Source organism: Ursus arctos, unplaced genomic scaffold, assembly GCF_023065955.2.
Source record: "Ursus arctos isolate Adak ecotype North America unplaced genomic scaffold, UrsArc2.0 scaffold_1, whole genome shotgun sequence".
Lineage (NCBI taxonomy): Eukaryota > Metazoa > Chordata > Mammalia > Carnivora > Ursidae > Ursus > Ursus arctos.
Genome location: NW_026622763.1, coordinates 68,608,848 through 68,631,436, shown reverse-complemented (window position 1 = coordinate 68,631,436; position 22,589 = coordinate 68,608,848). Strand labels below are relative to the sequence as shown.

General features: G+C 34.6%; 1 protein-coding gene across 1 annotated transcript in view; it reads left to right on the top strand.

Annotated features, from left to right (window-relative positions):
- The window catches only part of TMEFF2 (transmembrane protein with EGF like and two follistatin like domains 2), a 216,438-nt gene that overhangs the window by 5,741 nt on the left and 188,108 nt on the right, over positions 1-22,589 (top strand). The window contains exons 3-4 of the mRNA XM_026492289.4: positions 4,708-4,837; positions 9,505-9,531. Of these exons, the coding sequence (XP_026348074.4) occupies positions 4,708-4,837; positions 9,505-9,531 (157 nt within the window). The remainder of the gene's footprint in view (positions 1-4,707; positions 4,838-9,504; positions 9,532-22,589) is intronic.

The window sequence follows — 22,589 nt, the reverse complement described above, 5'->3', positions numbered from 1 at the left end:
GTGATCTTAAAGTAAGAACCTAGGTCCTTTGACACCAAATCTAATTTTCTCCCAAAACATTATACATGCAAATGAAAATACGAGTAACAGCAACAACAATACCAAGTTATTGTAGACAACTCAATATCAAAGGTAGTACAACTGATTTTTAGGTGATGGTATGAGTTCCAGAAACGGCAGAACCTGGTTCCTATCTGAATATCAGATGGCATGCTGGTCAATCTGATAAATCAGTTGTGGAGAGGGAAATTTAAAGACAATTAGATGGATGGATGGATGGATGGATGATGGATGGAGGAAGGAAGGAAGGAAGGAAGGAAGGAAGGAAGGAAGGAAGGGAGAAAGAAAGGAGCATAGTAGTTATTCGTAGATAGCATTGGTCATACAATGACCAAATATCAGTTTGTAATTTAAAAATGTGATGAAGCCTTATGTTTTTAAGATATTATTTATTTCAAATATTCAATATTTGCATTTAATAATCATGCTTTAGATCTACAGTTGTTCCACTTGCTAAGACTGCATAACAAGTTGCCCATAACTTAGTGGCTCAAAAATAATGAACATTTCTTTTGCTCATGAATCTGCAATTGGACAGGGCTTAGTGGAAACATCTCGTATCTACTTCCCTTGGCATTAGTTGAGGGAGGGAGAGAACTCAAAGGCTTGGTTCTGTACTCTTCTCAGGGCTCCCACTCATATGTCTGACTGTCAGCTGGACACCATGGTCCTTAATGTGGATCTCTCCCTCTGTGCTAGTTTGAGCTTCCTCATACCACAATGGCTGGGTGTCAAGGGCAAGCATCCAGAAAGAGAGAAAGAACCAGATAGAAGCTATACCCTTTAATGACCTAGCCTGAGAAGTCACACGGAGTCACTTTCACCATAGCCACAGGCTTGCCCACTCTTCAAGTCATATTTTCTTTCATTTAAAGAAATGTGGTTACAGAGGAGGAAAAGTTACTTATGGAATGATCAAAGGATTGGGACATGTGCAGGTTTTTTATCTTTTTCTTTTTTGGAAAAGAAACATACCATATCCTAAGCCATTATTCTTAAAGTCTTTGACAACTGGGAATATAACAAGAATTCACTTAACATCTGTGGAGTACCTTCTACATGCCAGACTCTATGGAAGGTGCCGACAATCTATAAAATATAAGTTATACATAGCTTTGAGATGCTGAAATCTCAGCTAAAAGAAATCTTTATTAACCAAACAAGCAATAAATCATATGAAAAAACTTCTCACATATATTTTTTTGTTCATTTGTAGTAAAATGAATTCCATATATCCTAGAGTGTCAAGTCATTGAATCCACTAGTGTGATATGTAGCTACTTTCTTAAGCAATGTGGACACTTCGTAGCAAAATCATTCCACTGGAAAAACACATATTTGGAAAATAAACTTAAGATTTTTATAACATCTTAAGAAAAATAGAATCACTTTTCCCCTGAGAGGGAGTTTGTACAACACATACATTTATGGGTCTAACCATCTGGGCCTGAGTCTTGTTTTTTCTCTTACCAGCCAACTATGTGGCCTTTAGCAAGTCACTTAACATCTGAATCTGTCCCTTCATCTGAAACTGAGCAGTATCATGATTACCACTAAAAACTATTTCCAATAATTTGGCATGTTTTAACGTAGTACTTAGCTTATTTTTATGTGCAGGGTTATTCTATTTTGCTTTATTTCTCTAATTTTAGATATGTGTGATCAGTGTCAGTGTTAGACGGTGTGTCAACTACATTCAAATAAAAAAAATGTTTATCACGAGAGACAAATAATTTATATTTCTTTTTATAAATGAATATTCCAAAGTATTTTAAAAACATTACTCAGTTAATCCTCCCAAATGCCATAGTTAACCATTTCAAATGGGGAAACTGAGCTATAAACTTGTTAAATGTTTAATAGTTGAGTGATGTACAAGAGGCCCCATACCAGAGCAGTGAGAGAAATTGGAGAAACTAGGACCAGGCTTCCATTCCTGAGCCGTAATGATTTAGAGTATGCGTCCTCCTTGTATTATTCATATTAATGAGTGCAAGTCATGGTACCAAAGGCCAAAAACATTGTGCTGATAATCTACAGTTAAGCTCTTTTCAGCTCCATACAAATCTCCCTTTTGGCTTGTGCATGGAACTTGGCAGCTCTGTTTTTCGCACTGTTCACATTTGGCTTACTGCATCCCTCAGAAGTGGCATATGAGCGCTTTATCAGTTTATTCCATATTTTAAGATTCATATCAGCATTGTGTACTAGCACTTGACAGAGATAATAAATACTTCCCACCCCTCACCCCCTGTCCACTGACTACATCTGAGTATTCTGCAGGAGTAGATACGAAAGAAAAATAGAGAGGTTCCAGGGATTGGAGAGAAGAAAACGAGGACCCAAATAATCTACAAAGTGTTGTAGGCAGGTTTGAAGATGGAGATTAAAAGGTAGCCAAAGACAAGAATGCTAGGACCTGAACATGAGAAGCTAACTAGTCCAGCCACCACACTAATTTTGACTATCTTCTGCCTACTGAAAGTGTCAACAAATCTATTGACTATGATATGTTACCAGTTGTTCACTTCTTTCTGATCTCTTCTCCATTAGCTCAGATACCATTTTAGTGTTAGTGGGTCCTCATAAATACTCCCTGGTCCTGAACACAGCACATTTATCAAGCACCTGTCCATCCACCTGCCCCTCAGGCTATGGTTCTGGCCTGAGCACCAGTCCCATTTAGCTGGTGTTTCCTCTGTACTGCTCACTGGAGAATTTGACTCCTCACTGACATTTTGCCATTGCCTTTTTTCGTCAGTAGTGATAATGATTTTGGGTCCTATGGTAGGTCAATTCTCAAATGTAAGTTAAAAAATACACGTATATTTAGAAAGTTTGTGGAAGGTAGCCCTTATACAGGTATCACCTGATCAGAAATGAATGTCTATTGAGTTAAAGATCCTCATTAATAAAAGGTTCAATCAAAACAGTTTTAAGACATAGTAACATAGATACGCTGAGTCTGGGAGCTAATAGTGTAACTGTGGAAAGGAAATACTGCATAGCAATTTCCAGAATATCTAGATTAGAAATTGTAGAAATAAAGAAGATTTCTAAAATATGTCATATTTAAAATATTTAAATCATTTTAATTACATGTAACTAACTTCTAAATAGATATGATTAATATCTAAATCATCGTGTTAGCAATTATGGAGATCATAATATGAGTGTCATACAATTTGGATTTACCATCGCAAGAAAAGTGTATCACTATTACTAAGCTATATTTCAGTTTGTCAATAACAGATACAAAGTAAGATTCATAAAATAAGACTTTCATTTCAGAGAACATTGGCTTATCCCATTTCATGTATAAATTACCAGGGTGATTAAGCCATTGTTACATTACATTGTGCAAAGATCAAGAGTTAAATGGTTGATGGAGGAGAAAGTACAGATATTCTAAGGAAGTAGAGTAAAAAAAGTAAATTTCAGATTTTTATTATAAGATTATAACCTTATTGGGAATTTGTTCTTTTTTTTTTTGGCATATATCTTTGCATTGAATTTAACTTATGATAGAGTTTTAGGTTTATTATCATATATGTTAAAACTTTCTTTCCCATCTCACTAGATCATTGGTTTATTTTGTATGTGTTATAAATTTACAGCCATCAAAAAATCCAAATATTTTATAAGAACTGGAAAACAAAAAAGTTTTTTCACATGCATGTATATGTATGATTTGCTTCACTTAGTTTCTGGCATAGGTGGATATTTTTAAATAATCATCTTGGTTATTACATTTGTTCCAATTAAATAATGAAACACATAAGTAGTAGTAATCATGAGATAATCACATCTCTAGTGTAATTAGCAGGTATAGGACATAGCCAAGTCTCTCTAATGCCTTTGAGTGTGATTATATTATGATGAGTATACCCTGTAGGTTGCCTAATTTCCGTTGTAAAATGAGTACTTCTTTGTAATGAGGCTGTTTTAAAAATGAACTTTTCTCTTTATGAAATATATATTAATAGTCATACTTTTCAATATTCAATAAAGTTTACATATACTTCAATAATTGTTGATTTTCTCCCCTGTATTCTCTATTTTATTGTTTTTTCTTGCACTATATCTGCCAATATCTAAAGATATATGACAAATTAATTAGTAATCCAAATGTCTTACCCAAATATTTAGAAGTTTGTAAAGACTAAAATGAAACAAAAAAAACCATACTAAGGAGTAACTGATTTCATTGGCATTTCAGCTATATACTTCCACTCTAAACACAGATAGGCATTACCTATTTTTAATAACTTGAATATTATAGCATGTTTTGATTTTTTCCACCAAGCCAGATGGGTGTATATCTGAAAAACAGTATTAAATAATGTTGATACATTTGTTGCTATACCTTTTCAGTATTGCTTGCCCGGATCACTTTGTTGGAATTACTGATCAATTTAGAAGCTTTTTTTTCCTCCTGTCTGAATCAAATGAATGATTAGCTGACTTGACATTACTTTTGTGTATCTTTGAAAGATGCCTTTGCAAGGTCAAAGACTTTAATGGATACAATGGAGATTGCTGAAAATGAAAACAAGTGCTTTCTTTGGTAATCATTATTTCTGTTCAGGTGTCAAAGGTATGCAGACTCCAGTACTAACCATAAGCTTCCATCTCTGTGTCCCCCAGTGCAACAGTGACTATGTGCCTGTGTGTGGTTCCAATGGGGAGAGCTACCAGAATGAGTGCTACCTGCGGCAGGCTGCCTGCAAACAGCAGAGTGAGATACTTGTGGTGTCTGAGGGATCGTGTGCCACAGGTATGTGTGTCATCCTAAAGACGCCCTGAAACCTTTGGAAACCATGTCTTGTTTTTTTTTTTGTTATCTCCAAATAAATAATTCATACTATATACTGACTGGATAAGTCTCTCACTCTTTTGTACAAAGCATACATTATTCTTATTTTGTCTTTTTTACATTTACATTTCAAATCACTTCTGCCATAAGGATGTTGATTTTAATACATATGTTATTTAATGGAGTGCAGACAGTTGAATAATAAAATTAGAAATCTAGATTTCCTGCTTCGGTGCCAAATATAGAGAAACCTATCTACGCACACACAAAGTTGGTTGGTTTGTTTTGAACAATAGCATCGTCTGCTGGAGGGCAGTTTTGCGGATCTGGGAAGTGAAACTGTGGGTAACCTCAGTAGTGCTATAAAATGTTCTTCTTACCATGTAGCTGATTATATTGAAGAATGTATTTCTGAAGGACATCTATCCTTTCTAACACAGTCAGCCTGGGATTCCACAAAGCTTTGTAGTTGTCTTTACCAAGAATGCTCTGAAGGAAGTGAGGAGGAAGAGTGGCTTCATATGCTCTTCACTTTTTCAGGTTTCCCTTTCTTGTACAGTGATTGTTAGAGCTGAATAGCATTACAGGAAGAAAAATAAACAAAAACCCAACTTGATAGAGCAATGCTTTAAAATAAAGCTGAGTTTACAGGTTAGGCTTGACATATTAAAATCATATATATTAAAGAAACTTTAGTGTCTATGATAGTTGTCTTGAATGACATATAAGCATCTTTCTAGAAAGTCATAATTTCCGAGGAATTGGATGGTATAAGTATATCAGGGAAAAATGATAATGACACAAAGTATGAACTTCCTTCAAAAGTGAAAATATAGAATAGTGCCAGGAAAAATCTATTTTATTGGAAAGATAACAAGTATTAGATAACAACTATTTCTTCGATAACAAGTATTTCCATTCTAGGGAAAAGTTACATGTAGTTGGGGCAGGATGGTAAATGAGCAAGGAGAAAGGCTTGTATTCTTTAAAAGATTATCTTAAGTCTATTGATTGTTAGTAATTGATAGTGTTCCAAATTATACTGGTGACTACTAAAATTCCTAGGAATTAGCAGTAGAGAATATTAGTACTCACAGATGATGATGTAGGCTTTTGTGTTTTGCTTTTGGTTTTTCAGTAGTCTTTTCTTTTATATGATTCTTTGCCATATGAAGTAAATGTCCTTTCTGGTTCCCCACTTGCTTCTTATTTGCCAAAGCAAACAGATCATTGCAACTCCATCTGTCTGAGAAGTAATGAGTGAAAGTGACAGCAATGGGTGAGAGTCAGTGGACTTGCTTCCCCAGTAAGGAGGGAGGAGGACCAGCATCCTACTCTCATAGTAAAGATGGGGGAAACAGAAAGAAAAACAAGGAGCAAACTAATTATGAAAAATCAATCTGCCATACCTATGGAGAAAATTTAAAGTGATGTGTTAAGACAAATTGCATTGGGGAAAAAATATGGAAACTCTGACTCTTAGAAACCAAGAATGATGGAGGCAAACACCAGGGAGTACTGAGAAAAGTGTTTGTCTACTCAAGATCATATAGGTACCAATCTGTCTCTGACAGTAGTCAAATGAGAATCAGTGGGCAGTTGTTATAATAGAGTCCTGAAGGTATGGTATGGCTAACACTTGGTACCAAAATTCCTCTTACTTGCCAACCTCCAAGTTCTTGTAGGCTCAGGCAATCATATTCTCCTGATTCATTCAAGTTTTTACATGCTAGTCCTTAATGTTTTGTTTATACTATGAAAATAAATACTTAGCCAAGTAGAACATTTAATCACAATTGAGTAATCCACACCTAGCTGATTCACATACTAGATTTCTGTAGGATTTAATTAGTAAGCCAGTCTTGCTGAATGTGTCTCCCATTGACTTGTAAATCTAAAAGGTTTTTGATCTGAATAATGATGGAGGAACCAAAGTAATTTTGATTAACCAGGTCTGACTGTAAATAAATTAGAGTTCTGACTTTTGATCTAAAATAAATTCTCATTCTTTTCTTTGTAGATTTTCCATTTATTTTTTAATGCTATTTGACACTGAATAGAGATGGCAAATTCTGATCTCTAGGAATAAAAGGCAATAGAAGATATAACTTTATTATATTTCATTGAACTTACAATTTTTTTTTTTTTAGTTCAAAAGTGATTTCCTATTGGGCAGCCTGCTCAATTGCCTTGCTGTCAGTTTCACTTTTTTGTGTTATAAGAAATGCATTGACTAGGAGTTCAGACTTTCAGGTTCAAGAGAATGACTTCTTAGGTGTTTCTGTCCCACCAGTAAGACTTCAGTAGGCTACTTATTTATCTTACACTAGAGAAACCATTAAAGCTTCCCATCACTATTTCATAATGATGCAGTGGACTTATGATTATTTTTTCCACCTATTCCTCCTTTCTTTCCTACTTACCTAATCGGGGTCAAATCAAACACAAGTTGCTTTAAGAACCATGCCACTTGATTTTTAGAAAGATGCATAAGAAATACAAACCAATATACTACTGCTACTTTTTTTTTTTTTTTTGGCTTTTCCCAAGCCGTATGTATTTATTAGAAAACATATAGATGAATAAGCAAGATGTTTAATCAAAATCTTAGTTTTTATGTTCCAGACACAGTGATAAGCATTTAAAATTTGCTATTGTGCAGTAAGCCTCAAAATCACCCAATGAGATAGACATTACTATACTCATTGAATAGAGGACAAATAAGCTTAGGAAGGTTAGATAACATTCCTTATGCTATCAAACGAGTAATATTTGGAGGTTTGAATCTATAAGCTTTTAGGTGTTTCCTCTTATGTGCATATAAGTATAAAAAGCTGAACAAGACATGGTTCTTGATTTAAAGAAGTTTACAGTCATAATGAGGAAGAAAAAAGAAACTGTATACATTCAACTAAAACACATAGAATATATATATTAGTGCTATAATATATAATGTACAACCTGTTAGCTTCTGATGGTTTTAAGTAATAGTGAATTAAACTTTCTAATTAATTGAAATAAATTTAGTTAAAATTTTAGCTATGAAAGTATACAGACATTGACCATTCAAGCATTGTCCCATCCATTCATGGTGCCATGAGTTATGATTAGCAGTTAAGTTGACAGGACTATTCTATGATGGCGACAAATGCTTCAGCCTTTCTTGATTTGTTATCATTAAACTGTCAAGGCATATGATCAAATCCTTATTTGATTTTGTATTTACTAAGAAAGGTTTTTATTATAAATTGTTTTACCAATTAGCTTGCCTTAAGGAAGAAATCTGCTGGCCTAAAAACATATGTCTTAGTCACACCAGCAGTTCATAAATAACTTGGCTTTCTGATTTAACACAGTGTTAGACTCTGTCAATTTAGTTAATATGAGTCTCCACCAAGGCTTATTATTTAAACCACTGCTCCTTCATGACACTGCTAATGCCTAACATGGTGACAAGCATGACTTCTTCCATATGTCAGCCTTCTGTGGATTTTCATATACCATATCATTTTTTATGCCGTGCCTCTCATAAACTGTCATGGAGGCAAACAAGTAGAAGTAATGGGGTTTTTGGGTTTTGCTTTGTTTTATTTTTTAAATTGGACTAAAGTGTTAAACACAAATTCATAGAAGTGGCATTTGGTGTAGTTCTTGAATCCTGGTTGAGATTTCAGTGTGTAATGAGGGCATTTCAGACAGAAAAATACCAATATTAGTCTTATTCCCCAGTATTAACATTAAAAAATATGTAGCCAAATGAATTTCAAATGAAAAGAAGTGGGGAGGCAGAAGGAAGATGATGTCTACACTTAATAAGTGGAACCAGACGGAAACCCAATGGTCTTGACTCCCAACTAGAAAACTGGGTATCTCTGGGAACTAAGTTGTCAGAAATAGACAACTTTGACCAACTGCAATTATGTAGGAAGGACAGGAGAGAAGAAATAAAGGGAAATGCAGAAGGAGGGTATCGTTTTTTTTTCTGCCAGCATCGCTTAGTGTGTATCCAATTTTAAGCACAAAGACAAAAGTTAATCTCCCTCTTCTATTGATTTCAAAAACAAAGGATGTTGCAAGTGGCAGATAACTCATCCACAATTGTGGTATTTGGAACATATTAACAATTATATAAAAAGATAATCATCTATATACTGCTTTTCTTTTTGTGTATATGCGATTTACAATAATATAAGCCTTAATTATGAATTTATTTGCCACATGTCTTAGCCTGTTTAATTTCTGAATCTCACTGTTATAAGCATTTCATTTTCTTTCTTTCTTTCTTTTTTTTTTTTTTTTTTTTTGGTTAATGGCACCAAATTCATCCTGGTTGAAGTGAAAATATGAGAGATTTTACATGGTCAATTTTAGAATATAATAATCAAAATAGTATACATCAAAGCTAGATAATAGTTTTTTACAAAGTTTAAGAATGAAGAAGAGAATTTATTTTATAAATTATATTATACAAATTAAATTGGTGTGAATATACACTTTCAGATTAAAAATTAGTAATTTTCTCCATTATATCACTGTATTAATAAAGTAAACATGAACTAAATAAAGTCATAAATAGTTTTTGAATATGTTTTTCAAACAAAACCAAAGTATTTCTTTTCTCCCTCCAGACGCAGGATCAGGATCTGGAGATGGAGGTAAGATTTGTCTTTTTATATATTTGAAGACTTACATGTGGATGTTATTTCTGGATGTTTACTTACGTATTTACCATTACAGATATCTGAGACAAATTCACATTTTTCATTTGAGGAAAGAGGCAAATGAAAAAGTATCATTCTACTTATTAAGCAAATGTATATATCATGCAAGTGTATTTACTATATTTATGAAACTTGCTTAAGAACTTTATCCCATCTAATCTTTCCTGTTCATTTATTTGTTTGTGCCCGACTTATCCTTGAGATACATATGCATGTCAAAACTTCCTAACAGAAACTTCCAAGATCATTCAGCAGGGCAGAAAGAATTCATGAAGAAATCACTTAAATATTGAGATTTTAAAATATATAATATTACCCTAAATTGCCAGGCATTGATATTAACACATACATAACTATTGTGTAAACAAGGTCTTAATTATCAAATCAATAATTTGAAACTGAAAACTTTCTTTTCATAAAAGAAAGTAAAAATGATAAACAATTTAAGCCAATGAAAATAATATAGTATCTTTTCTTCTTTGATTAAATTAATGTATTTTTACTGAGTAAGACATGTTTTCATTATTAAATTATCTGTTTAAGGAAGTACATAAGATAAAAGACAGGCAGAAGCTTTTAAAATTTGATCTGATGTACTGCCTGCCAAATAAGACTTTATTTATGAATTGATTCTTCATTATAAATTTCCTAAAATGCTTTTTCAAATGAAATCCAAACAAAATTCCACCTTTATACACAGCAAGAAAAAAAAATTAGATAAAATTTCAAGAAGAAAAATAAAAAGAGAATGAACAAAAACACATTTTTAAGGCCTTGCTTACGTTGTATAAAATGATCAAATGTATGATTCTAAGTAAATTTTAGTTTTTAAATGCAGAATTTGATAAAAGATAAAGAAAAGAAGGTTTTGAGTTCAGGAAATATCTGATTTATCATACTTTGACTAGTTTGGGCAATACTTCAAAGATTTATCAAGGTGCTTTATCCAATGAAAGGCTTAACTAGTTTAAATAAGCAATACCCAGAAAACACAATTACAGCAAAACATTGAAGCACAGTTTTTTCCCATAAAGACTAAAACTGAACAGGAGTCAAGATTTAATACCATGAGAGCATAAAATTTGTTTCAATGTCACATGACATTGGATAGTCATTTGATGTTAGAACAGTCTTTCACTACTTCTAAGAAATTGTTTTCCTGCCAACCCCTCTGGCTGATTAACATAGTATTCCTAAGAAAGTTTCTCTAGCTGTTTGAAAAGAAGAGCTTAAAAGAACAGATTAAATCTTAAAAAGAAAAAGAAAGGTAAAAGATAGTTGCCTGAGTAGATATTTCATCATTGGAATATAAAGTAACTATAACTTAAAAACCTAGTTTAGAGTAACCTGCAGAATTCCAATTCACATTTCCATTGGATTGTACATAAAATATATTTGACTCACTACCTCTGCTATGTAGAAGATGGACTTGCCTCTGTATTCTGACAGTTCCTATTACCAAGGTATCAGAGGAGCCAGAATCAGTTTCCTTTGAATTAACCAGAAGTGATTAAATTACCTGTGATTGTTTGGTTAACACATCAATCCTAGCTTGTGATTGTTCTAACTGGTCTCCGTAGAATATATTCTCAATAATGTGTATTTAGTTAATAACTGGGACATCTTTGCAAGCACTTGGCATGGTTAATGCTTATTTTTCTAATTTATTTTAACAAAAGTTAATATAATTCCCAACTGGAAAGAACTGATCTGAATAGTGAAGTGAACAAATTTATTTGCAAAACACATTGTATGCATGGCTATTCGATATCATTAAATCTCCAAATCTAAAATTACTTCAAAATACATAAATTTTTTACTTTTTAAAAATTGTCTTGTGTTCTTTAAATGAATGAATTTTATATAAGCAATGAAGATTAGACCTGATTACTTTAAAATAATTTAAGTTTAACCCATATGTACAAGGGCATATCTGTCATTCACTATATTTGATGGAACATTTTTACTACAATAAGAAAGGGATATAAAGGTTTCATAACATTATACATATTTGATAGGGAGTTTAAAAATTTTTAACTATTGATCTATTTATTCAGATGAAACAATTCAAGGGGCTAACTTTATTTAGGTAAAACATGATTACTATGTCTCCAGCATGAACTACAAATGTGTGTTCACTTATAAAGGTGATCTGTAGTGTAATAAGAAATACTGCATACAAATCTTAAAGGTTGGCTTTCCCCATGTCAGTGACTGTATCTTCTTAGTGTTTAAGGAAACTTATTAATACAAAGAATAATTTTGTATTATTAGTTTTGAACATAAGACTTGCTGTTTTCAGACAAGGAGTGTTGGAATTCTGTTTTCAGACAAAAAGTTGGAAAGGCATCCACTTCAAACACCCTTTTTGGATAGACTCACACTTGAAAAAAAATCAGGATAAACTGTAATTAACTATAAATGTGTCCTATAGGAAGGTAATGTGTGATAATATGTGGACCAAATTCCAAAGAATTTCAGAACATAGTTGAAAGAAAAGGGTTGGTGTTTCAAGTACTTATATATATGGAGATTTAATGTTGTAAATAAGAAAACGGGTGTGTGTGGGAGGGATAATAACATCTTATCCACCCACAGACTTCCTTAAGCAACAAATACTGCAGTAAGAAAAAAGTATTAAAGAAACCTCCTCTCAAAATCCAGGGGTGTGTGGGTGGCTAAAGATAATTTTTAACCCCTGATCTTCTCTCAGTCTCTTAGTCATATTATGAAGACAAAGCTATGAATATTTTCCATTATTCTCTTTTAAAAATATTTCTGGATTGATTAGATTTTTGATAGATTCCTAAAAATAAAAAAAATAAGTCCAGTAAAGTGAAAACTATATTTTAACTATTAAAATAATTGCAAATGTTTTTTCCTGCTATGGGTCTGTGAAAATCCACAATTAAATTTTAATAACATCTTATAGGAAGTTGTATGATAATGTCTATAGAAATGAAATGTCTCCAAGGTATACAGCTTAGATACCATGGGTATATTTTCATTTCATGAGGTTAAAGGAAGCACTGGGCCTTATTATAGAATTTATATAATCACATAGTTTTAAGAGAATTATTTAATAGATGAATGTCAGATATGTATAGTAAATCAATCTTATATCCATTATTAGTATAAAGACTGATTTTTAATATCCAGGTAATTGTGATAACTTCACTGTGAGAAATCATTTATGATATATTCTTATTTAATGCAAAATTGTCCTGTGCAAATTAACTGTATATGGTATTACTCAGATATCCATAATTAAGACATTTACTTTGTATACATTTTGGATAGAGCAAGACGTGTTTACATTACAACGAATTTTAGACCCTAAGCTGCTATTTCTGATCTGTGGCTTGCTAAAAACTAGCAAACGGTATCGTAAAAAGTTTGAGAACTTAAAAATTATTTTTTAAAAATCCTTATGTTTCTAAGCTGAATTTGACGATATTCAGGAATTCAGTTGAACTGAACAAACCTAATATAACCTAGGTATTGTGGCAAGGTTTCTGCGGCTGTAACAATGAATATGACACAGTGTTTTACTCTCGAGGAGATTACATGTAAATTCTCTTCTCAGCACACAATGGGAAAAATTATGATTCTAATTATCAAAAGAAAAATAATCCCCTGCAGAAATAAAATGTTAAATATACTGTAAATAACAAGAAACTGAATATTCATTCCATAAAGTATTCTTATGTAAGGCTAAATAATTTTTCTCTTCCATGTTGCTGTATACATTCCCTTTCCTAACCTTGATTTGTACCTTCTCTACTTTACTGTCATGGTCAAGTTCTAGCAAGCACAATATGCCTCACCATGCATTTTCTCCATGACAGCCAAAGTCTGACAGGCATCAGTTGTAAGCAGCTTCTGCTGAAATACTGATTCGATAAAGAAATTCTACCATGTACGCAAAGTCTGAGATTCTTCCAGGGCAATACACATGGGGAGAAAGTGGAAACTATCCTTGCTTTTGCTGTCCTACACCTGAGAGCTGCTCTTTTGCCTGGAGATGGGCAGACAGCAATCAGAGGTGCAACTGAAATCTTATCCCAGCTTTTCCTGGGTTGCAATCCATTTTACTTTCTCTTTAGCTCAAAGAAAAGCAATATTGCAATGGAGTAATGAAATAAGGCTAGAATGAATGAGGAACATGTAATGGATAATGAAATTGAAAAGAATACAAAAAGCAAACAGAAGTGGGGAAACAGTGAGAAAAAGGAGGAGAAAGGAACCATTGTTATCAACGTGGTTATACTTTGTTTTCACACATGACTACCATCTTAAAAATAAAAATATCTTTTCCCCCTAGTAGAATAGTAATAGTTATCTGAATTTCTAGAGAAGATTGCTTGAGAATGTCAAATGGATGCTACAAACTTTTGTCTGAATCATCTATTTGGGTTTTTTAAAACCATATCTAGGAAAAGAAATTGAATCATTGTGTGCAGTGTGATAGAAATGGCTTTGGATTACGAATCAGAAGATATGTATTCTAAATTTTTAATTGGCTTGAAGGTTGCCTATTTGATCTTTACTCTCGGTCTCCTTGGAGAGTCATTTATCTTATCAGTAAAAAAGAATAATATCTGCTTATAGGAAAGATGATTATAACAAACTAATGCAAGAAACTTTGAACTCCAAAAAATTAAAAATGAAATTAAAATAATTTATATTACCTTTGCTCTTTATTCCCATTTATTCTAAGAATATAATTTCTCTGAAGAGTTTAATTAGAAGTTTGAATCTTTTAATCAGTTATTTTTAAGTCCATGGTTTAAAGTATTGATGCTGAGATAATAAGAACTCTACGAATCCAATCACAGTGTTCAGTATTTAGAGGAGACAGCTTGCTCTGCATCTTGCAGGGAAGTGTAATCAGTGTTGATATCAGAGGAATCGCATTTACACAAGATAGGCAAGAAATAAGGAATAATGTTTAAAATTTCAGAAGAGTAAATAATTACTCTTGAAACTATAATGGCAGGCATATTGCCTCCACAGAAAACAAAAAAAGAAGAAATGGGCTGCATTCACATTATGAGGGGTTCGCTACACCTTCTAAGAAGAATTTCCATTAGGATTCTAAGCATTGCATAGGTTTTGAAGGGGGCTTGAGCTTCTTAGAAAGAAATTCTTTCAGAATAGATGGAAAGTTTTTATTATAGTTCCACTTGACGTCAGAGCATGATTAGATAAATCTGTAAGGATGTCTAATCTCATTTATAACTATTTGTAAAACACTATGATTTATAAAAAGCACTATCATAACATTAATTTATTTATACACAACAATAGCCTTTGCATGTGTGAATGAAGACCATGAAGGATGAACAGCTTACCCGCAAACCCAGCAACAATGAATATGACAACTAAATCAGTCCTTGTACTCCAAGAATGAAGGAAACTATAGGGCACAAGTTTACCCTGCCTCTTTCAGGAGCAGTTTACCACAACTACACCAGACCCCATATTCTGTGATTTATATAAATCACAAACCCTATCAACAACCATATGAGATTTCATTATCCCATCTCCTTGCCCCCTTCCCACTCTCATTTTTTAATTTCTGAAATCATCTGGTCTACTCAACGTAGTACTCAAACCACTATGGGTTTTGTTGTTGTCTGTTGTCTAAGTTAATCATACTCCTCAGTCCATGGCACATAATGATTGCCATTTATTCTCTTCTGTTAATTTTTCCGCTCATCCTCCATCTTTAGTCCCATTCCTAAGTATTCACTCCAAGGTATTCAATATATTTTAAATTATTGGTATTGGGAAGAGGAAGTATGGTTATGTGTGTAGCAGCAGGCAGTAATGATTAAAAACACAAGCTGTGTAGTGAGAATCTGTTGGTTTGATCCTGGCTCCACCACTTACTAGCAACATGACCACAGGCAGGTTACTTAGATTCTCTGTTTTTGTTTCCTTCATCTGTGATCCTGTCAGAGTTTCCCAGGAAGTAGACCTTGAGGTTGAAATTTGTGCATTCAAGTGTACTGAGTAGTAGTCTCAAGATAAGCATCTGTAGAAGGGTAGAAAGTAAGACTGGGCAGAGGGAGAAGCTGAACAGGTGCAAGTAAAAAACAGCCACAGCAGGGTTGGTATGGAGCTCTCAGGAGGGGAGGGGCCCTATGAGTTGTGCTGAATCAGAACAATGGGGCTGGCCTTCTCATCCCACCATTGATCACCACTGATGTGGGCAACCCCAGAAAGGGAGTGTTACCTTGGGCCAGGTGGTTCTCTTTAGCTGCACACTAGACCTAGGGAGAGATTCAGCTATGAACTGTCTGTATACAGCACTCCCAGTAGGTGAGAAGTGGAAATGTGAACATCTTTTATAACCTGTAAAATTTGAAACAAGGAAAAAAACAGACAACATTTCTGATCTTATAGAGCTTATTTCTTGTGAAGAGACCCAAGCAATAAACAAATAAGCAAGGGAAAATATAGATCGTCATATGGTAATGATTTCTCTGTAGGAGGGAAAAAGCGGGACAAGTAAAGGTTGAGTGTGGTGGGGAGTGGGGGGAGGCTACTAATTAGTTTGGGATGATCGGGAAGGCTTGGACAAAGATAAGGAGGAAATGAAGGAGCAAACCTTGCAGATAATCAAAGAGAGGGCATTCCAGGATTACTGTGAGTGCAAAATCATAGCTGGGTGATCCAAGGGTGTTAGTTGGACTAAAGTGAGGGGAGACGGTGCTTGGAGATGAGAAAGAGAGGTGGGGGTGATCCTGTAGACCTTCATGCAAGCCTTGGTTCTTCCTGTCAGAGAGCTGGAAGCTATTGGGGTTCCGGAGCAGAAGAGGCTGTTGTGATCCCACTGGTGATTTTACAAGATCTGGGTTGAGAACGCACTGCACTGTATTGAAGTAAGGGAGGAAGAAATGAGAGAAAGTTTCTTTTGTCTGGTGGTTGTTGATTTTCAGGAGTTTGTGGTATATTCTCTAGAATATCCCTTGTTTATTTTAGATATATCAGTCTGTTACCCATCTGAGGGACATTGTCTGCAGTCCTTTATTGAACAGATATTCTAAGTTTTACCACAGTCAAATCCATTTTTTCTCTTAAAATACTTCTTATTTGGGGTTTTATTTAAGATGTCCTTCTTCTGTTTTGATATTTTTAAGCAAGCAGAAAATTTCACTTGTTACCAATACATAGGAATTTCTCTGTATGCTGCAGTGCATGCCAAATTGCACTGAATTGGTTTCAAATTTGGATTTGAAAATACAGCTTTTCTTTTTTTTTTTTTACTATACTAAATGTACAATACGTATTGTAGCATGTGATTTTCAATGTGTACTTAACAAAGAGCAATTTCATTTTCTCTGGTAAATTACACAGTTGTTATAGCTTTAGAATTAAAAAACAAATCCAGGAATAAATAGAAAACAATGTTTAAATAATGTTAGCATCCTGGCTCAATGAGTCAAACCAAAAGAATCATTTCAGAGCCTGTCAGTTAGTAAACTGGTTCTGAAAAATCTTATAGTTTTATATTCCTTACTGATCTCTTTGAGAAGAATAAAAGGGGAACTAACTCGATTTTAAATAAGGTCTGATGCTTCCAAGAACCTGTTCTTTGGATGGATCATTTAAACTGAATCCTTTCTTAATTAAATATGTCTTACACCCTTAATCTTTTCCCCCATTTTCTCATTTTCCAGATGCTTTTCTCACTCCTTAGTCCCATAGTTTGGCTGAATGGGTAACTGTATTTCTATTACCTTCTTTTTGATAAAAGCCACAAACAGAAAGATCATTATTATGAAATCAGTTATAAAGGAAACCCATCTTTATGATGACTTCTAGGTAAAGTTGATGTGCTCTACACATATTTGTCCCTGGCAAAATTGAGAAATTTCTCATGATCTTGTAAGCACTAAATTAGGACAAGAGTCATTCCAGATACACTGACAGTCCTCTCCAGAGACCGTAGTGCTAACAGAAATGCATGGCCTTCGGCAAGTAGAGTTTCTGACGCATTGATTTAAAGGGTATTGGTTGGAAACTTGGTGAAAAGACACGTTGAGTTAGAGAGCATTATCTTTCCTCAACCCTTCGAGCTTTGTGATGCTTTTTGAGATTTTAAGGGTTGGAGAGTGTACAATGTTGAAGACTTTATTCAGTTACTCAAAAGACAACCATAATAGCAGCTTGAATGTGGTTGTCTTTGAAAGTAGGTGTTATTTTTAAATATAATTAAAGAGAAACACAGCTGGCAGTTTAGAAAAAGAAGGGAATTAGTAGTAGAGTTATTATACTGCGTCTTAAATGGTAGGATGATATGGAATGGTTATACTCTGGAAGCTCGCACTCTCACTGCTTTTGAGGTCCATATTGTCCAATGTTCAGGCATTGATTCAGGAAACTCCCTTGGCCTTTGACTAAGACAGAGCTCCCGTATGCCAGGCTGTGCTTTGAAATAGGATGTGGCAAAGTTATAAAGTGAGTCTGATCCTATAAATCAGCACACACTGTGGATTTTTCCATTGTGGATAGTTCTCAAATCTATATCTCCAAACCATCCACCAATCCCCTATTTCAGTCCCTAGTCATTCCTTGTCTATAATGTTGAAAAAAAACCTCCTAACAGGTCTCCCTGCTTTGTCTTCTTATCCTAAAATTTTTCTTACTCACACAGTCAGAATGATTTATATAAAACACTTACCTGAACATATCATTGCCCTGCTTACACCCCAACAATGGCTGTCCATCATCCTTAGGATTAAAGTCAGTCTTCCAGTAGGAGAAACAAAGACCTCCAGAATTATTCCAGTACCTGCCTCTCCATCCTCATCATTAGTCTTCTTCATCTCGGACTCGACACTCCAGCATACCTTTTCATTAACAGTATTTCACTGGGATACAATGCAGTTGATTTCATGCCTCTTTGCTTTGCCAATCCTCTTCCTTCTTCCTGAAACTCTTCCCATGCTTTTGCTTAAATATTATTAATCTTCCAAAACTAAATCAGGGATTATATTCTACAGGAAGATTTCCTTCTATCCCCTCATTGGTCTAAATACCTCTCATCAATTCTACTTTGTATCATCAACCTGATTCATTGAAATAATCTGTTTGTATATTTGCCTGGAGATAATCGTAATTAATACCCCTATACAGAGGCAAAAAGACCTGGTGCTTAGTAGGATCTCATTAAGTATTTGTTCAGCTGAAATAGGCTCTGACACTAACAGCAAAAAAGTGTGCTTGAATTTCAAAATGTTTCTATTCACATTTACAAACTACAGATTAAATTATTTGAAATCTGAAATAAAAGTTGAATGTGAAGGGTTTTGTGTACTAAAATAACCTTAGAGTTATTTTAATTTCATAGAAGAGGACTGAAAAACCACAAACAAAAAAATTAGAGCATAACCCATCCCACCAAGAGTAGGCAAGAAGATGATATTTACAAACCTAAACCAGCTTCAAAAATAAGCACCTGCTTATATATCCAAGACCCAAAGAAAATCAAGATAATCAAAGAGGAGTCTAGCGAAAATAGGCTGCAAGCTTATTTTTTATTTTTTATGGAAGCTTTTTTCCTTTGCATTTTCTTTAGTTTTGAAAAGCATGATCTGATACTAGTATATCAACTTGTTCACTTGTGATTTACTTCATTCTCCTAAAAGTGGTGTGCAGAGAAAAAAAAATTGAAGTTATTTTAAGATTCTAGTTAGTTAGTTGGTAGGTAATTGAGGTAATTTTACCCTATGTGAATACTTTATTTCACATCCAAATTACTTATTAAAATACCAAAGGACTTTGGCCAGAGAATAGAATCAATTGGAAATCTATTTGATGCCTTCATTTATTTGACATTGAACCAGTGAAAAAATCCTCTGTTTTCTGAGTTTTCAAGGAATTACAATGATTACCCCATATAAAATGTACTTTAGCATCAAAGAATATTACTTGCAAAATAAAACACTGGATGTTAGTTCCTTCCATCTAGAATTTTTTCTTGAGCTAATGAAATAAGGGAACAGAACTCTGAACTTCAGCTGTTATGAAATATGCAACAATCTAGGGAAGGGGAAGATGGAGCCTCCATGTGATGCCATGGGGATTCTAGAGCAATGATTTTAGAGTATAAAGAAAAGATGCAACCAGCACAATTTCATAGAACTGTGCCTGGCATGTAGTAGGTGCTTGATAAATATTGGATAAAATAATGGACAGATGAATGAACTGACAGGGCAATGATATCAACTCCTACAATAGCAATTAATTGATGCATATGTGAATATGGAGTCCACTCTTCTCCTTCACAGTAACTGCTAAGTATGCCCTCAACTTACTTAGATAAGGCATTGGAAATGCCAGGAGAGACATCATTCCTTAAGAAATGAAGAGAGAGTGATTCTATTTCTTTTACCAACTCTGAGTCACAGCTCTCACTCCATCCTTTTCTATCCCATCTATTTCCCCCCATAAATGAAATTGGAGCAATGTGGGAATGCTGTGCTCAGACATAAAAGAAGGTATTTATGGGAGATAAAAAGAGAAATAAGTTAGGGGAGCAATCTGATGAGAGCAAAAAGGATGTTTCAATGCAAAATGTCAGAAGAAGAAAGGAGAAAGCAATGATGTTTAATATTTTGTAGAAACAGAGTTTTAGTGTCCAAGTAGGAAACAAAACAGAATTTTAAGTAGCTTCAGGCTTGGGTAGCTGTATTGTTTTTGTATATTCCAACTCTTAACATTTCTTTCTATTATTAACCCATATAATATTTACTCATTTAATGCACTTCCCCTCTCAATTGTTTCTACACCCCTAACACATTTGTTTTAAGAAAACCAAGAAAAATGTGGCCCAGCAATAGATTTTCTTCTTAATTCTACCACATACACATTTTCCCCACAATCTAAAATAGCATTTAATGCTGCCAGAACATATTTCATTAGGAAAAAATCGGTTTCATTCTTGCCAGACAAGACAAAGATTGAAATCAATGTTTAATACTGCTGAGTAGGAGATTGTCCCTCCCCTGGCACTTTTGAAAACGTGTTCTGTGGAACTTGAATGCTTCAGGATGCTATTAAACAGGAGGGTATCCAGGTAAGTGAGACTGGGAAATGCAGTATATTTTCACCCCTTTGGAAGAGTGACATGTAGGATGACCAACTTGTTTCCGTTTGCCCAAGACTTTTCCAATTTATAACACAGAAAATTCAGCAAACTCCTCAGTTCTGCTAAAACTGAAGTCATTGCTTACCTTAGTCACATGAGAAAGACGGAAAAATCTTCCAGTAAGAAGCACGTTACATTTTGTTTAAACAGTGTTTACTGGGGCGCCTGGGTGGCTCAGTCGTTAAGCGTCTGCCTTTGGCTCGGGGTGTGATCCCAGCATTCTGGGATCGAGCCCCACATCAGGCTCCTCCACTGGGAGCATGCTTCTTCCTCTCCCACTCCCCCTGCTTGTGTTCCCTCTCTTACTGGCTGTCTCTTTCTCTGTCAAATAAAATAAAATCTTCAAAATAAATAAATAAATAAATAAATAAATAAATAAATAAATAAACAAACAGTGTTTTCCAAGAACACCTGACCATGAAACATTTTTCTTAAACAAAGTTATTAAAAATCAGGAGAGCCTGGTGGCTCAGTCAATTAAGCATCTGACTCTGTTTCGGCTCAGGTCATGATCTCAGGGTTGTGGGATCCAGCTCTGAAGGGGTCCACGCTAAGGGTGAAGGCTGCTTTAGATTCTCTCCCTCTGCTCTTCCCCCCATTCAAAGGAGGAGTGCCTGGGTGGCTCAGTGGGTTAAGCAACTGACTTTGGCTCAGGTCATTGTACTTGGGGTCCTGGCATGGAGCTCCGGTTTGGGATCCCAGCTTAGCAAGGAGTCTGCTTATCCCTCTCCCTTTTCCCCTCCCCCTGCTCATGCTGTCTCTTTCTCTCTCAAATAAATAAAAAATCTTTTTTAAAAAATCAAAGGAATTCACAATCTATAATGCATACTTCGAACTCCAAATCATTGGCTGAATGAATTTATGAAAGGGACATCATTCTATTTAATGATGTATTTGGTTTAACAAAGACTTATTTTTTTCTGAATTCAGATTGTTTTTCTAACTTTTTCTAAGTAGGTTTTAGCTCTAAATATCTGAGAATTAAAGAGTACTATTACTGACATTTCTAGCACACAGTATTTACTAATAATGCTGAGGGAGCATTTCTTTTGACAAAGTTTCTAATTTTTGTATGTCTGGGACAAGGCCAAGCAGAAGAAAAATGCAATAGTTGCATACTACTCCCTGAGCTTACTGGGAATGATAAGAAATAGATGGAAAAGTGCTTCAAGTAGAGCATTACTTTTAGGTATGCTGCTTCAAATTGAGTAATTACAGAAACGCTGATAAAGACACATCACGGGGCGCCTGGGTGGCACAGCGGTTGAGCGTCTGCCTTCGGCTCAGGGTGTGATCCCGGCGTTATGGGATCGAGCCCCACGTCAGGCTCCTCCGCTATGAGCCTGCTTCTTCCTCTCCCACTCCCCCTGCTTGTGTTCCCTCTCTCGCTGGCTGTCTCTATCTCTGTCGAATAAATAAATAAAATCTTTAAAAAAAAAAAAAAGACACATCACTGCTAATTTACAAATATGTATGTATATATAATTACATGAACCACTAACATTCATAGAGCTAATCTTCTCCAGTAATTGATAAGCCCAGTGTAACACTCCAAAGACTAATTCATACTTTTATTAAGAAACTTATAATGAGGGGCGCCTGGGTGGCTCAGTTATTAAGCGTCTGCCTTCGGCTCCGGGTGTGATCCCAGGGTCCTGGGATCGAGCCCCACATCAGGCTCCTCCACTATGAGCCTGCTTCTTCCTCTCCCACTCCCCCTGCTTGTGTTCCCTCTCTCGCTGTCTCTCTCTGTCAAATAAATAAATAAAATCTTAAAAAAAAAAAAAAAGAAACTTATAATGAATACCTACTATGTGTCAGGTATTTTATA